This window comes from Podarcis bocagei (assembly GCF_964188305.1).
Source record: "Podarcis bocagei genome assembly, chromosome: 1".
Taxonomy (NCBI): Eukaryota; Metazoa; Chordata; class Lepidosauria; order Squamata; family Lacertidae; genus Podarcis; species Podarcis bocagei.
This window is the reverse complement of record NC_138125.1, coordinates 9,581,775-9,598,316: the sequence shown is the minus strand read 5'-3', so window position 1 is coordinate 9,598,316 and position 16,542 is coordinate 9,581,775. Positions and strand designations below refer to the sequence as shown.

General features: G+C 46.2%; 1 protein-coding gene across 1 annotated transcript in view; it reads right to left on the bottom strand.

The window, feature by feature from the left end:
* Nucleotides 1-16,542, bottom strand: part of MNAT1 (MNAT1 component of CDK activating kinase) — a 141,706-nt gene that overhangs the window by 72,095 nt on the left and 53,069 nt on the right. The window contains exon 6 of the mRNA XM_081194089.1: nt 7,416-7,541. Coding sequence (XP_081050215.1) covers nt 7,416-7,541 — 126 coding nt within the window. The remainder of the gene's footprint in view (nt 1-7,415; nt 7,542-16,542) is intronic.

Below are 16,542 nucleotides of genomic sequence, written 5' to 3'. Positions count from 1 at the left end.
ATAAAAAAACCCACATTAAAACCAACTGGAAAAAGAAGTACGTTAAAAACATCCCGCCCACTTCTAAAAAGCCACAGCTAGTTAAAGACCAATGGCCCGGTGACAGAGGAAAGTTTTTGACTGGCAGCTAGGTTGCGATTTTCAGCTGAAACCACTTGAAGCATCCATTGTGTTGAGCTAATTCAATTGCTTTTGTTTGATTTGTTCATTGCAAACAACTGAAAGTCTGTACATTTTGATAACAAGCCTGATTTGCAAGGGGTGTTGGATAATTTCGATTCAGAACCTGGCGAGCATTGAAAGTAGGAGAGCAAAGAGCAAAGAGACAAGTTGCCCTAAGCAGCTATGGGAAGGGAAGTGGGGTGAAGATTACTCTGAACGCCATTACTCCAAGAGGCTGCCTTTCTAAGCCTCTCTCTGTGAATACTGAATAAAAGACTTTGGTAAGAGCTTTTCTTGTTTATCTGTTCTGGCAGCCTGCTGTGGGGGGGATCGGATTCCCTGACGCCTGACAGTTGTGCAAGTACTTGCATAGCTGTCAACCATCCCATATTTGGCGGGAAACTCCCTTATCCCAGTGCCGTGTCCCGCTGCTGTCCCTTATTGATGATGTCCCTTAAGTTTCCCGAGTTTCAAAGGAAGCAGCTCCTCTCCCTCCCTCCCTGCCGGCCAGGGAGGAGGGAGGCTCCAACTGTGTTGCTTGGCTGCGTTGCTCACCCAATAAGGAGTCTAAGAATGACTGGGGGGTGGAGCTTGCATGTCTTGTGCCGATCAAATCGGCCGCACTGCCTGGGGACTCACCTTTGCTCAGCGCTTCCCAGCGGAGAGGTGACGGTGGTTTCCCTTGCTGCATCCCCTTTGCCGGGTTGCTGCGCTGTGGGAACCACCGTTTGAGGCTTCGTTTGGCTGCTGGCTGGGCTTTCTGCCTTTGGCTCGGAGGGGCTCAGAAGCTGAACATACCTGTGCTGGGAAAATCCCTTATTTTGGCTGCTGGTCCCTTATTTTCAAGGCTGCTGGTTCCTTATTTTCAAATCTGTAAGTTGACAGCTATGTATTTGGTGCAACACCAGCACAAACTGGAAGGCTGCGGTGTATTCTGTTGAAGTTCTGCTCACCTTGATGCCCAATGGCAATAGCTGCCCTGCTACTGGACCGTCCCCAAACAGTTGTGTTGGGGGACTTCAATATTCACACCAAGTCTCTATGGGAGGCTCTTGAGTTTCCTAATGAGTTCTGTGTAATGAAATTTCCAGTGCAGGTGGCACAAGAACTGTAGTGACAATCACAGAGTTGTAGAGTTGGCAGAGATCCTGAGGATCATCTAGTCCAAGCACCTCCAATACAGCTCTCCCATATGGGGATTGAACCTGCAACCTCGGCATTATCAGCAGCACATTCTAACCAACTGAGCTATACAGTGAATCCTTGAATCCAGTGGATCAATGAACAAGCACAGGATCATAATTTGCCTACTAGGTAGCAATGCCAAAGAACGCTTACTTCTCCACCACCATTACATCCTGGGCTTGCTCCCTAGCTGGGCTATTCTGTACGACAAACTACCTGATGAAAACCAGTCCATCATAAGGGGCATCAGAGCCCCTGGAAGCCAGCTGTGCCCAATCTGCAGAGAACATCTTGTGGGCTCCACTTTTGGTGGGGTCAACCGGGAGTTTGGAACTTGCTGTCATCAATATGCCGACAACCTTCAGCTCAGTCTCAGGCTACTGCATGCAAATCAGGTGAGGCTGTGTGGATGCCGGGCCTCTGGCTGGAGGCGGAAATGGGCAGGATGATGACCAATAAAATGACTTATTAGTCACTTACGATTAAAAAAAAAACTAAACTAAAAACTAAATCCAAGCTAATTGAGCTGAATGCTTGAACACTCTGAAAGATCGGCAATTACATAGTAATCCCCCGGCTAATTAACATATCTTATGCACTAGTTGGCAGGTTAGCACTCATTTAAAAAAAGAAAAACTGATCGAATGACAGGCTGCTTTTCAACACACTCTGTCTGGCTTACACTTCAAATAACAAAAAAAGAAGAGGGAAAAGGAGGAAATAGCCCAAACCTCTCAAATGTAGCTAAACATGTTCCTACTTGAACCTTTTCTTCGCTAAGAAAGTTTTAATTTTCTAACGTGGCTGAAAGGTCTTTGTTATATCATCATCATCATCAACAACAACAACAAGGCTTTGTGTCTGGCCTGAGACATTCCAGTCCACAACAGAAATCTACAAACTCTTTCCAGAAGGGAGGGGAGAGTCCCATTGCCCCAGCTTCTACTAGCTCAACAACTTGGTTGAATCCGGCCCTATATTTTTCAGAAAGTTGTTTGCTCTGCAGTTGGACAGCTCTTAAGATTCCACAACCAAATGTTGCATGGCAGTTCCTGAGATCGAGGAGCAGGTTTCCATCTATATTCAGATACAGTTGGGCACCATTTTGAATCAAGACGGTGGACTGAACCTTTCAAAACTGAACTAATTTGAAAGAGACTGATAATAAGAACGTAAGAAGAGCCCTGCTAGTTCAGATCAAAAGCTCTGTCTGGTCTACCATCCTGCTTCCACAATGGCCAGTCAAAACCAGATACCTCATGGAAGCATACATGATGAAGGCATGAACCCCACCTCTACTCTGCAATTGTTTCTCTCCACAGGGACGTTAAGATGTTCTTCTATACCTGATCACCCTAATGCTACGCATAGTTCTGTACTTTCTACAAGGATAGCCAACATGGCGGCCTTCCAGGTGTTGTTGAAACAAACCTCCCTTCATCCCCAACCACCGTGAAGTGTGCAACTGAAGCTTCTTCTTCTACAAGAAGATAGAGCAGCTGAGGGAATTGTGCCAGCACACAGATGCTCCTTGCAAAAGATCCAGAAAGTGCCCGTGCATTTTTCAGCTGCATGCATGCAATTTTCATGATGCACTTTTAAGGTTGAGCATTTGCCTTTTGCACAGTGAGGACAGGTAAAGGGGTCCTGGAAAGCTTTATCCAAATGTTTTGTGGTGGGGACATATGGGGAAAATGGAAGGTGAAAATTAAGTGGAGTTACTAAGAATTAAAAATACGTGCCTCTGGTTAGTTTTGTGCATTGGCCTGTAAATGTGATTGTTTGTGTGCCTGGCCCTGCAGCCCTTTGCCTAAAAAACATTCCAGAGCATCCCTGCACCCACAGTACTTGTGTCAACAGAGAAAAACAAGGCTGGCCCTAGATTTTGAAATTGCAAATGCTGGGATCATGAGCCTCCCTGAACCAAAAACCACCAGCGACTTGGCGAACAATGTTGCTAAGATGATGCAGTTGGAAGAACTCTGTCCTGTTCCATATCCAACAGATTGCATATTGCAGGGGGTTTGGCAAGCATTTAAGATCCTGAAAGAAAGGCTTTCAGGCTCTCTTGCAACAAGCTGCGAGCTCTTCCACTACCACTGCATGCTGCATTTTGCTGAATGGGAAGCTTTCTGAATGTGGCCTCCTCACCCAATCAAACCATGAGCAAATGTACTAGGGGAGCCTGTCAATGCCAGGATTATTGAACGGCCATCATCTCCCATATGAACTTCCTTCAGAGGCCTTCTCTGGGGGTCCCCATCTACAGAGGACAGTTGAGAAGTGAATAGGGACAGCGCCATATCAGTCGTGGTGCCCGAAATGTGGAATGCTCTCCCCAACACCTTTCCTTTATTAGCTTTTAGGTGCCAGGTGATGTTTTTGTGGATAATATTTCAGGGCAGCTTTATCATTTCACTGCTGACTTGTTGCTGATGGTTTTATTGCTGGCCTCCTCTCGCTGCTGTTTGAGACATTTTTATTGCCACATTTGTTTTAAATTTAGAGCTTTAATTTCTGTTGTTAGCTGCCTGGAAAGCTGTTTTGCCGAAAGGCAGGGGGAAATTAATATTTTGAAATCAGTAGTTCCATACCTCTCTCCTGGAAACAGCTCGCACGTCAGAGAGAGCTGGAAGATAAGTGGGATATCTAGGCCCTGTAATATCTTCTGATAGAAAGAAGAGGAAGAGAGAAGAGAGAAGAGAGAAGAGAGAAGAGGGAAGAAGAAGAAGAAGAAGAAGAAGAAGAAGAAGAAGAAGAAGAAGAAGAAGAAGAAGAAGAAGAATTTTTTATTTATACCCCGCCCTCCCCAGCCAAGGTCGGGCTCAGAGCGGCTTACAAGCAATAATAAAAACAAGATGAGTGATTACAACTTAAAAACAAAAATAAAATACAACATTAAAATAATGGAACATTAAAATATTAAAATGGAGCCTCATTGCAGGAGAAGGAAAAGAAAAAAGAAAAAGGGGGCGGAGGGAATCAAATTGGCTCCAATCCAAAGGCCAGGCGGAACAACTCTGTCTTACAGGCCCTGCGGAAAGAGATCAGATCCTGCAGGGCCCTGGTCTCATGAGACAGAGCGTTCCACCAAGTTGGGGCCAGTGCTGAAAAGGCCCTGGCTCTGGTTGAAGCCAATCTAACTTCCTTAGGGCCTGGGACCACTAGGGTGTTGTTATTTATGGACCTTGAGGCTCTCCGTGGGGCATACCAGGCGAGGCGGTCCCGTAGGTACGAGGGTCCTAGGCCGTGAAGGGCTTTAAAGGTCAAAAGCAGCACCTTAAATCTGACCCTGTACTCCACCGGGAGCCAGTGCAGCTTGAAAAGCACTGGATGAATATGCTCCCATGGCAGAGACGCTGTGAGGAGCCTCGCTGCAGCATTCAGAAGAAGAAGAAGAAGAAGAAGAAATAATAATAATAGAAGAAGCTGCTCCTCCATGGTTATTGCTATCCATTTCCCAGCAGATGCCATTTTTTAGATCGACCTTCCAAGGACCACATGACAGTAGAAGGCAGGGCCAGAGGCAAAAGTGGGCCAAGTACTAAATCTAAGTTTATGCTTGAACATAAGTTGAGTTTCTACAAACGCTCACCCATCCCTGTGTAGCCTCAACCCAATGTCAGGGCGGGTGCCGAGTGCAGGTCTGCAATAACTCACAAGGTGTCACCGACACTAACTCTTTATTCAAAGAAACAAAACAGCTCAGGCCTAGTGAGCACAGCAACCAATGAGGTCCTCGCCTTCCCACAGCTCCCTAAATCTCCTCCTCCCTGGGTCCTTCCTAAGCAATGTGAGACTTCGATGCCTTGACTGTTTTTGCTCCCCCTTTTTTATACCTCTTCTGGTTCTGGGATGGGAACTGCTCACAGCAGGGGGTTTTTATGTTTGATAAGTTTTTAATGTCTGGTGTTTAGTTGTGTTTTTATACGTGTTCAAAGTCGCCCCAGCCAGATGGGTGGGGTATAAATAATAAAATTATTGTTGCTGTCCCACCGCCAATCCCTTGGCTCTGAGCCTTCCTCCCTTGGGGGTTCCCCAGCTGCTGCCTCCCCCCCCCCCCGCCCCTCTACATCCAAACAAGCATTATTAGATTTCAAGGACACTTGCCAGGCAGGCAAACACACTCTGGGTTTGAAGGAGGGCCAGTGAGGGCTGTTCTTGTTACAGTGGTGCCTCGCAAGACGAAAAGAATCCGTTCTGTGATTCTCTTCGTCTAGCGGGTTTTTTCGTCTTGCGAAGCAAGCCCATTGACGGATTAGCAGATTAGCGCTATTAGCAGCTTTTAGCGGCTTATCAGCTTATTGGATTAGCTGATAAGCGGCTTAGAGGCTTAGAAAAAGGGGGGGACTGGAAAAAACCCACAGGAACTCGCAAGACATTTTCGTCTTGCAAAGCAAGCCCATAGGAAATTCGTTTTGCGAAGCACCTCCAAAACTGAAAACTCTTTCGTCTAGCGAGTTTTCCATCTTGCGAGGCATTCGTCTTGCAGGGCACCACTGTACTGTTATTATTATTAATACCCAGCCCATGCGGCTGGGTTTCCCCATCCACTCTGGGCGGCTTACAGCATATCTAAAAACATGGTTTGGCCTGGGAAGAGTTCCAAGGGCCAGACAGAAAGGCTTTGAGGGCAATATCTGGCCCCCGATCTTGAGTTTTCCTACTCCTGCTGCAGAGAATTTTCTCTATGCCAGATATGTATCTGTAAAGAGTAGTAGGCAAGGGAAGCTAAGTCCATGCAGAAGCTAGATCTGCAAGAAAAATCAAGAATCCCGGGTAAGATCCCTTTTGCCAAAATATGGGCTGGACAGATGCTGACACAAGACTTTGGCCAACCTGTCTGTAAGGGTAAAAAAGTTTGCAGCTTGCTTTAGCTGCCAATTATCTGAAGTGTTCTTACAGAAATCACGCTGAACCTCTTCACCGTTTACAAGATTGACGTTCCAGATAAAACTGCTCCAAATGGCATTGGGATATTTGAGGAATTAAGTAATTATCTCCATACAATGCATTTTGCTACAGGGAACCAACAAAAATGTGTTAAAACAAGCAAGGAAAGCTTTGGAGGGCTAACATCGAGGGAGGAAAGAAAGGGAAAAGCATTTCAACATTGCATGCAATCGGCCCTATTTTTTTATTTTGAATTAAGAGAGCAAGGAGTGTTTAAGCAGCACGGAAGATTAAGTCATTACCCAAACGAAAGCTACTTGTGGCTTTGTTAACTACTGAGCAACTAGAAAGTATGGCAGAGTCACTTGCGCAATCATGGAGTTCTTGTGTACCTACGGATTGTGCAAACACCACTTAGACTCATTGGGTTTTGTCCAATGAAGTTGTTTGGTTAACACAAGGATATCTGCTTGCACAACGCAACTTCCCGTCCTCTCCCTGCACATCCCTGCATGCCCCCCTCCCAGAGGGCTGGGTGGAACCCCCAAAACAGTTGAGGGGGCATGGAGAGCACACACTGAGAGGAGAGGGAGGGGAAGCTCAATTCTGCGAGCGGAAGACCTTATGCGAATTGAACCATTCTGTTGGGTAAAACCCAAAGAAGGTTGGAAGGGATTCTAGTCCAACCCCCGCCCCCCCCCATCACTCTAAGCAGAGGTCTACCTACTTCCACCATCACAAGCCCACTCAGAATAGGCAACACACATTTACAATAACCACGTGGAAATCTGGTTCACACCAGATTGCATGCACCAGTGTAGCACATAATGTATTTGGGGGGGGGGGGTGTTATATTGTAAACCACCCTGTGATCTTCGGATGAAGAGCGGTATAGAAATTTAATATATAATAATAATTCCCCCTCCTTTATTTATTTTTTAACCACAGCCTTCAAATTTACGTTATACCAACACTATTTAAGTGCGACCACAAAGTTTGATGCTGGCATGGTGTTAAATGCAAGTCAAATGTAGATCTCAAAGACCAAGACTGAAGCAGCTAAAGACTGCAATGCAGAATGCAGAAAACTCATCCCTCTCCCTCTCCCTCCACACACACACACACACACACACACACACACACACACACACACACACAAAGATGTCTGGCCTTACCATTTTGATGCCAGTCGAAAATGCAACTGGCTTGACTGGTTTGGGAATCTCCAGCTGCATTTCAAGTTGGGTGGACCTGTCTTTGTGCTGGGCCAACAGCAAAGAAGCAGGAAGATGAGAACTTTCCTGTAAATGGAATTAAGGAGAGAGAGAAATAAGACAGAGTAAAATATTTAAAAGGCATAAACAATTCACCATTAGTGCCGTATATTCCTAGAATGACAAATTGCATCTCAAAAGGCTGTTTTCAGGAGAACAGGACACAGCTCGATACTCCTGGTTTACCAGAAAACGATCACTTTCAGTAATAAGAAAAAGCTGCATTAGCCTCATAAATCAGAGGGACTTGCAAACAGCCATTTTTATAGATTCCACATTAAATGACAATATAACAAGCTCCTTATTTCAGAAGGCCAAATGTAGCCATTATGTATTAAAAAATGTTTTTTTAAGTAATCATAATTAGAACTTAATCACAAAAACAAGCAGCACAGAAAGTCATCTAACTTGGATCAGATGTTTATCTAAGACGCATTCTTTCGACCAATGAACTCCATCCAGTTTCAAATTGGTTCTCCATTAGATTTCACCTGAGGCCGTTTGGAGGTGATCCTCACTCTCCCTTTGCACAATGGCGCTATTGTACACGCAACCAACAGCATATTTATTTTCTCCTTTAGTGACTTCTTTTTAGGGAGGCCAGTCAAAACCTTTCCTATTTTAAAAGAAAATGGGCGTGCTTGCACATACGAAGCAATGAAAGTTGCTCAGAAACAAGTTAAAATTACTTAAATTTTTATGAGCGAGAGAAACAACAGAAGGATTGTTAATGCGGGCAAACACTCTGCATACCAAAGAACAAGAAATCAAATTATTGGCTGAACTGACTCCCAAGCTTTGACGGGAACTAGATGCAATGCCTGCCGTGGGCTTGAGACCAAAAATGGCAGATTCCTCCCCTCCTCTTGATACACAGTTAAGAAAATGAATTATGTAGTATCACAGTGCATGTGATGATATGGCTTGAGGAAAAACTCCTGGAGGATAAGGTTAGGAATTGCTGCTAGTCATGATGGTATAAATAATAAAATTATCATTATTATCCTTATCATCATCACCATCATCTCCATTATCAGAGGCAGATTGCTAGCGAACACCAGCTGCAGGAAAACACAAATGGGACGTAGGGCTGGGCAATATCTGGTTTTCAACATCGTGATATATCACCAGTGAAACATCGCAATATACCAATATATCAGAAAGTCTGAAATAAGGATGGAGGCATTGGCTGGCTTCCCAGTGTTTCCCGCATCGTGATTTTGGCCGACACCTGCTCTTGTGATTCGCTGTCCTGACAGAGTTAACAGGGGCTGCGGGAATCAAGACAGGCATTGGCTGGCTTCACGTTTTTCCCTACATTGATCCAGCCACAAAGCTCTTCTTATTTTCCTACTGCTCATACAGAGCAGATTATGCCAGTTTTGGAACAGTGACACTGGAAACTGTGCATTTCTGAGCACAATTCAAAGCGTTGGTTGTACCCTACAAAGCCCTCAATTGCAAGGAGTCAGGGTACAAAATTTTAAAGGGCCACATTCTCCTGGATGAATCTGCCAGGCCTCAAATCAGCTCCAGAAGCCCTGCTTTGGGTGCCAATCTGCATCAACAATGAAGCTGGGAATGGGGTGAAAGGAGACAGGGGCTTTTCAGTGGTGGCCCCACATATTGCAGAACTCCATTCTCAGGGAGATTCTCCTGGCAGTGTTTTTATTTTCAGCACCAGGCGAAAATTCAGTTTCCACAGCTCTTTAGTTCTGTCTATATTTTTTGCTGGATATTCTAAACTGCCCGCTCAATTCTCTCTTTGTTTCATTTTAATGTCACTTTGTAAACCCCTCTGAAAGCCACGGCTGAGTAAATATGTTAAAGAAATAAACAGTGCACTGCGTGAAGCAGCAGTATATTTTTTCCCAGTCCGGAGCTTACCTGCCAATCAAGCCTTGTTCCAAACCTCTCGTTTGACATGTGAGTAAACGCGTATATATAAACACCATCCACTCAAGCTCTCAGCTGCCATCTCCCAATATTATTTCACAGAACAATTGAATCATCAAACTTAAAATGACCCTGGAGATACTTCCGCTTCTGTTCTCTACAGCGTACAGAGGCAGAAATAGCCAGGCAAGGAGGCATGGGAGAGGAGACAGGGCTGGCCATTGGCAAGGTTAGTGTCATTAAGCAGGAGTAGCAAGCAGGGCAGGACGCGGGTGACGCTGTGGGTAAAACCTCAGTGCCTAGGGCTTGCCGATCGCGTGGTCGGCGGTTCGAATCCCCGCGGCGGGGTGAGCTCCCGTCTTTCGGTCCCAGCTCCTGCCCACCTAGCAGTTCGAAAGCACTCTTAAGTGCAAGTAGATAAATAGGTACCGCTTTATAGCGGGAAGGTAAACGGCGTTTCCGTGTGCGGCGCTGGTGCTGGCTCGCCAGAGCAGCTTCGTCACGCTGGCCACGTGACCCGGAAGTGTCTCCGGACAGCGCTGGCCCCCGGCCTCTTGAGTGAGATGGGCGCACAACCCTAGAGTCGGACACGACTGGCCCGTACGGGCAGGGGTACCTTTACCTTTACCTTACCTAGCAAGCAGCACCCTCCAGATGCTGCAAGGCTCCCATCAACCCCCAGCAGTCAACGTTTCCCTTTTTCAAAGAGAAATTCCCTTATTCTGAATAGGATTCCTCGCAAGAAAAGGGAAAAGTTGAGAGCTATGACGGCCATTGGCCGGTGATTATGGGATTGTGGGGGTTATAGTCCAGCGACATCTAGGGGCTGGATTGGCCCAGTTTTCGCACAGAAACTGCTTTGGTCACCCTGTATGATGACCTCTGTCAAGAGAGAGACATGGGAAACATGTCCCTATTAATTTTTCTCGACCTCTGAATCATAGAATCATAGAATCATAGAGTTGGAAGAGACCACAAGGGCCATCGAGTCCAACCCCCTGCCAAGCAGGAAACACCATCAGAGCACTCCTGACATATGGTTGTCAAGCCTCTGCTTAAAGACCTGCAAAGAAGGAGACTCCACCACACTCCTTGGCAGCAAATTCCACTGTCGAACAGCTCTTACTGTCAGGAAGTTCTTCCTAATGTTTAGGTGGAATCTTCTTTCTTGTAGTTTGGATCCATTGCTCCGTGTCCGCTTCTCTGGAGCAACAGAATACAACCTTTCTCCCTCCTCTATGTGACATCCTTTTATATATTTGAACATGGCTGTCATATCACCCCTTAACCTCCTCTTCTCCAGGCTAAACATGCCCAGCTCCCTTAGCCGTTCCTCATAAGGCATCGTTTCCAGGCCTTTTACCATTTTGGTTGCCCTCCTCTGGACACGTTCCAGTTTGTCAGTGTCCTTCTTGAACTGTGGTGCCCAGAACTGGACACAGTACTCCAGGTGAGGTCTGACCAGAGCAGAATACAGTGGCACTATTACTTCCCTTGATCTAGATGCTATACTCCTATTGATGCAGCCCAGAATTGCGTTTGCTTTTTTAGCTGCCGCGTCACACTGTTGGCTCATGTCAAGTTTGTGGTCAACCAAGACTCCTAGATCCTTTTCACATGTACTGCTCTCAAGCCAGGTGTCACCCATCTTGTATTTGTGCCTCTCATTTTTTTTGCCCAAGTGCAATACTTTACATTTCTCCCTGTTACATTTCTCTGATCGGCTTTTGATACCATCAACCATGGTACCCTTCTGGAGCGACTGTCCAAACTAGGGGTGGGTGGCGCCACTTTACGGTGGTTCCAGTCCTACTTGGTCGTTCCCAGAGGGTGTTGCTTGGGAAAGCTTTTCAGCCCGGTGGAACCTTCGATGTTCCGCAAGGCTCAATCCTATCCCCCATGTTGTTTAACATCTACATGAAACTGCTGGGTGGGGTTATCCAGATGTTTGGAGTACATTGCCAGCAATATGTTGATGACGCTCAGCTCTATTTCTCCTTTACATCTGCAGGCGACGCAGTGGAAGTGCTGGACCAGTGTCTTGCCTCGGTAATGGACTGGATGAGAGCCAACAAACCGAGGCTCAATCCAGATAAGATTGAGGCACTGTTGGTGGGTGGTTCCCTAGACCAGATGGGTGGGAGATCACCTGCTCTTGATGGCGTTAGACTTCCTCTGAAGGAGCAGGTCTGTAGCTTGGGGTACTCCGGAATCCTGTGCTGTTGCTTGAGGCTCAGGTGGCCTCAGTGGCCCAGAGTGCCTTCCATCAGCTTCAGCTGGTGGTCCAGCTACACCCCTATCTGGACAGGGATAGCCTAACTACTGTTGTCTATGCTCCGGTAACCTCAGGGTTAGATTACTGCAATGCGTTATATAGGGCTGCCTGTGAAGACGATTTGGAAACCTCAGCTAGTGCACAATTCAGCGGCCAGGTTGCTCACTGGAGCAAGATGGTTTGAGCATATTACACCGATTCTGGTCCAACTGCACTGGCTACCAATTCCAAGTGCTGGTTTTGACCTATAAAGCCTTAAACGGCTCAGGACCCCAATACCTCAAGGACCACCTCTTTCCATATGAACCTACTTGGACCCTAAGATCATCTTCTGAGGCCCTCCTTCATGTGCCTCCTCCTCAAGAGGTCCAGAGGGTGGCAACATGAGAACAGGGTCTTCTCTGTGGTGGCTCCCCGGCTGTGGAATGCTCTCCCCAGGGAAGTTCAGCTGGCACCTTCATTATACACCTTGCGCCCGGCAAAGGTGTATATACATTTTGCGCCAGGCAAAAACGTTCATTTTTAACCAGGCCTTTCGTTTATTTGATTGACATCCTATGCCCTTTTAAAGTGTTGTCTACAGAGTTGTCTACCTCTGCTATGAAAAGGGACCCAATCCCTCTAGGGTGATCCTGGGAATTTAAAAACACAGTTTATGAACTGAAAGGGGAAATTTCCAGATCATACAGTTGCAAAGAGGGAACCCAAAAAGCACGTGGGCAATTTCTGTATAATGCACGGAAGTCATACATAGATGGATGCTAATAATAATCAACAATAACTTTATTATTTATATGCCGCTCATGTAACTGGGTTGCCCCAGCTACTCAGTGCAGCTTCTAGCAAAATGCAAAAACACAATAAAACATCAAACATTAAAAACTTCCATAAACAGGGGTGCCTTCAGATGTCTTCTAAAAGGTGTGTAGCTCTTTATCTCCTTGACATCTGATGGGAGGGCGTTCCACAGGGCGGGCGCTACTACCAAGAAGGCCCTCTGCCTGGTTCCCTGTAACTTCACTGCAAGGGTGAACCTCCATGTCCGGGCTGAACTTGGGGGTGGAGACTGTAAGAGGGATGCTATCTGGAATGCAGAGGGCTTGTTTATAGATTCAGAAGCATCCCAGATCTACTGAAGCTCTATCCCATCAGAATGATAGCCTGCACTCCATAAGGCATGAGGTTCTCACCACCAATGCAAACTGAGATTTTTTTTCTTTTAAAGAAAAAAATTAATTGAGAATTCACAAAGGAGATTGTGAATATTCCCTTTAGGGTGGAAAGAAACACAAACAAGAACCTTCTTTCCCCCCTGCCCTTCACATTACCTTTCAGTCATTAACAACATATTTAGATATGTTTAGTAGCAACGTGTGCACAAATGTCATTAAGTTACCTATTTTGGTCATGTTATAAAGATTATTTATAACTGCTCTTTTTTTTTTTTTTTTTTGCAAGCCATCTGGCAAAATGGATTTCCAGTAAAACCAACTGCTGTGTAAGAAAACAATGTCCGCCCCGTATAAATTAAAAGAGCATTTAAAGCTGAGTTGGAAACACTTTGGTGACTCAGTTTAACCCTCTCCCCCCCCCCCCGCGCGCGCGCCACTCCAGCCATTAAAAGAAATAAACTGTTAGTACTGGAGCTGTTATGAACTTCAGACTATGTCTACCTTACAGCTTGCCTCCTCCATGTATTCCTCCCCTGCCACTTGAGATAAAGAGATAGGGCTTTCCGTCGTGTTTCCCCGTGTACAGGGGGAGATGTCTTGCCTACTGACCATGTGTAATGATTAGAGGGTCACACTACAATTGGGGACAACTGAATTCAAATCCCCATTCAGCCATGAAGCTCAGTGCATGACTTTGGAACAATCGCTGCATCTCAACCTAAATTACGGAACTCCCGACCAAGTAAGGACCATGTGGCCCCTTGTCTGCAAACCACTGGAATACCAGCAAAGACTATGGTTGATTAGTTAGTTATTTTAATTTGCATACCACCTTTATCTTCCAGGGATTTCAAGGTGGTGTAAATCAGAGCTTTCCAAACTGTGTGTCGCGACACGATCGTGCGTTGGCCGCAGGTGTGTCATGCCAACGTTCCCCGTGCTTCCCGGGGCTGGAAAGGGGTTAGTTTAACCTCCAGTTTACTAGTAAAACCGATTTACTGTGTCATGAAATGATGCATGTCTAAAAAGTGTGCCAGCGACATGAAGTTTGAGAAGCTCTGGTGTAGGTGGCTCTCCTCCCCCCTATTTCGTCCTGTGAGGTAGGTTAGGCTAGGAGAGGGTGACTAGTCCAAGGTCACCCAGTGAACTTCATGGCTGAGTAGGGATTCGAACCCTGCTCTCCCAGGTCCTAGTCCAATGATCTAACCATTACACCACACTGGCTCATTTGGTCTGGATTTTCTCTTCGCTGGGTTTTTGTTTGTCTGTGCTGCTGAATTTTCATCTATTCCTCTTTTCGACATCAGGTAATATTGGTTGTTTACTTTCCATCATGTTGAATTTACTTGGGCTCTCATGTCCAGTCAATTGCAACCAATGATATTGGGGGGGGGGGGTAGGGTAGGGGAACTGCAGAAACTCCCGAAGCCAGGCTATGGGAAAAATTATCTCAGACATTACAAAAGGAAGGGGAAGTTAGTGAGCAGTGCGGCTGCAGTTTTCTTCAACAGCTGCGGATTTCGGACAGCCCCGGAGTTTGGCTTGATTTTGCTTATTGCCATAACACAGCATTCAAAAGCATTATTTCAGTAGCTTTGTTGTTAGGCTTTGGAATGTCCTGCTCTGCTTTACGTTTTTACCAGAGGCTGCTTTGGAAATATTTTACACACAAGGACGCATCTGTGAAGGTTTCATTGGTGGGGGGCGGGGGGTGCAGGGAGGAAGTCTGTCCTTCAAGACCCTCTCTTGGGACCTTTAAGCTTTAAAAAAGAAAAAGAACCCCAAAGAGAGAGAGAGAGACTAGGCTCAGAGGCAACTTCCCCCTTAGCCCACCCAGATTCTTTTAGCTGCAAAGGAAAAGTGCCTTTCATAGCTAAAAGTGGGGGTGGTCAATGCGATACCATTGAGATGCGGCTGTACTACAACCCCCATCAGCCAGCAAGGTCAATGATGATGGGAGTTGTAGTCCAAAATGTCTGGAGGGCCCCACATTGGCTATTCCTAGCTTAAAGGATGCTATTGCTTGAGATTTGGCTCTCAAAAGGTATGTGATCACACCATTTGAGTCCAATTCCTTCTACAGTGGTGCCCCGCAAGACGAACGCCTCGGAAGACGAAAAACTTGCTAGACGAAGGAGTTTTTCGTTTTCTTAGCCGCTTCGCAAGACGCATTTCCCTATGGGCTTGCTTCGCAAAACGAAGCTTGCCCCGCAAGCTCCGGGGATAGCGGGGAAGCGCAGCACGTCTTCCCCGCTGTCCCCGGACCTCTTTTGAAGCAAGGGGCGGCGGGGAGAAGATCGCTTCTCCCCGTTTCCAGCCCTGCAATCTCCGGGGACAGAGTGGAAGGCGATCTTCTCCCCGCCGCCCCTTGCTTTAAACAGGTCCGGGGACGGAGGGGAAGGCGCACGGCGCTTCCCCTCTGTCCCCGGACGGTCTCCATAGGAACGTATTGATTGATTTTCAATGCATTCCTATGGGAAACCGTGCTTCGCAAGACGAAAAACTCGCAAGAAGAAAAAACTTGCGGAAGGAATTAATTTCGTCTTGCGAGGCACCACTGTACTCTTTTGGGGTGGCGGTAAGGAAGAAAATGTCAGGCCAGCATTCCTAGGCCAAACAACTGTGGGCTTAAGACTTCCAGGCTGCTCTCTGCTGCCAGGGGTACTTAGCACAATGCATATACAGTCTATGAAACCTGCCAGTTTTGAGGAGAGAGAGGTTTGCTTAGACCTCCCCAATACTTCCCTAGAAGATGAGCAGAAAATGCAGCAGCTTAGTGGTAAGAGCACCTGCTTTGCATGCAGAAGGTCCCAAGTTCTATCCCGGCATCTCCAGGAAGGGCTGGGAATAATATCCCCTGCCCAAAACCCTGTAAAACTGCTGCCAGCCAGTGTTGGCAATGTTGAACTAGATGGACCAGTGGTAAGGCAACTTCCAAAGTCCCTGCCAAGTGAACAGGACCATAGTTCCATAGTAACCTCTGGCATCATCAAGCAAAACTGGGGAAAGACTCCTGCCTCAAAACCTGAAGCTTTCTTACTAGGAATTCTAGGCCCAGAAAAGCCTAAGGATCAGAAGAGACTATTCATGTATGCTACAACAGCTGCACGGATGCTACCTGCCCAAAGATGGAAGGAGGACAATGAACCTGCAAAAGAAGAATGGCAGATAAAGGTGGTGGACTATGCTGAATTGGGCAAAAATGACTGGGAAAACCAGAGATCAATACGACAAGTTTAACAAAGAATGGGGAAATTTTCTAAGTTACTTGAAACAACTGAAAACATTGGCAGGATTGTGAAAACACTTGCAATGAAGTGAGAACTATGATAAAAACTGAGTTTTAAGAAAATATGGATAATATGATATAATGCAGTTTGAAAAGAGGATCTGGGGAAACCATGGAAGGAAGTTCCAGGATTCTGAGAATCCTTTTTGCAAAATGATCGTGATTTATGTATGGTGATAAATGTTAAAAGTGAAAATGAATTTCAAAAATGTTGAAAAAGAAAACCTGGAGAGCAGCTGCCAGTCAGTGTAGACACAACTAAGCCAAATGGATGAATGGTCTGACTCTGCATAAGGCATGTAGTGCGTTCCTGCCTTGCCCTCTAACCCACCTCTTTGGGCTCTAAGTGCATCCATACGCTCAATACCCACTTGGATAACACGGGGGAAGTGACAG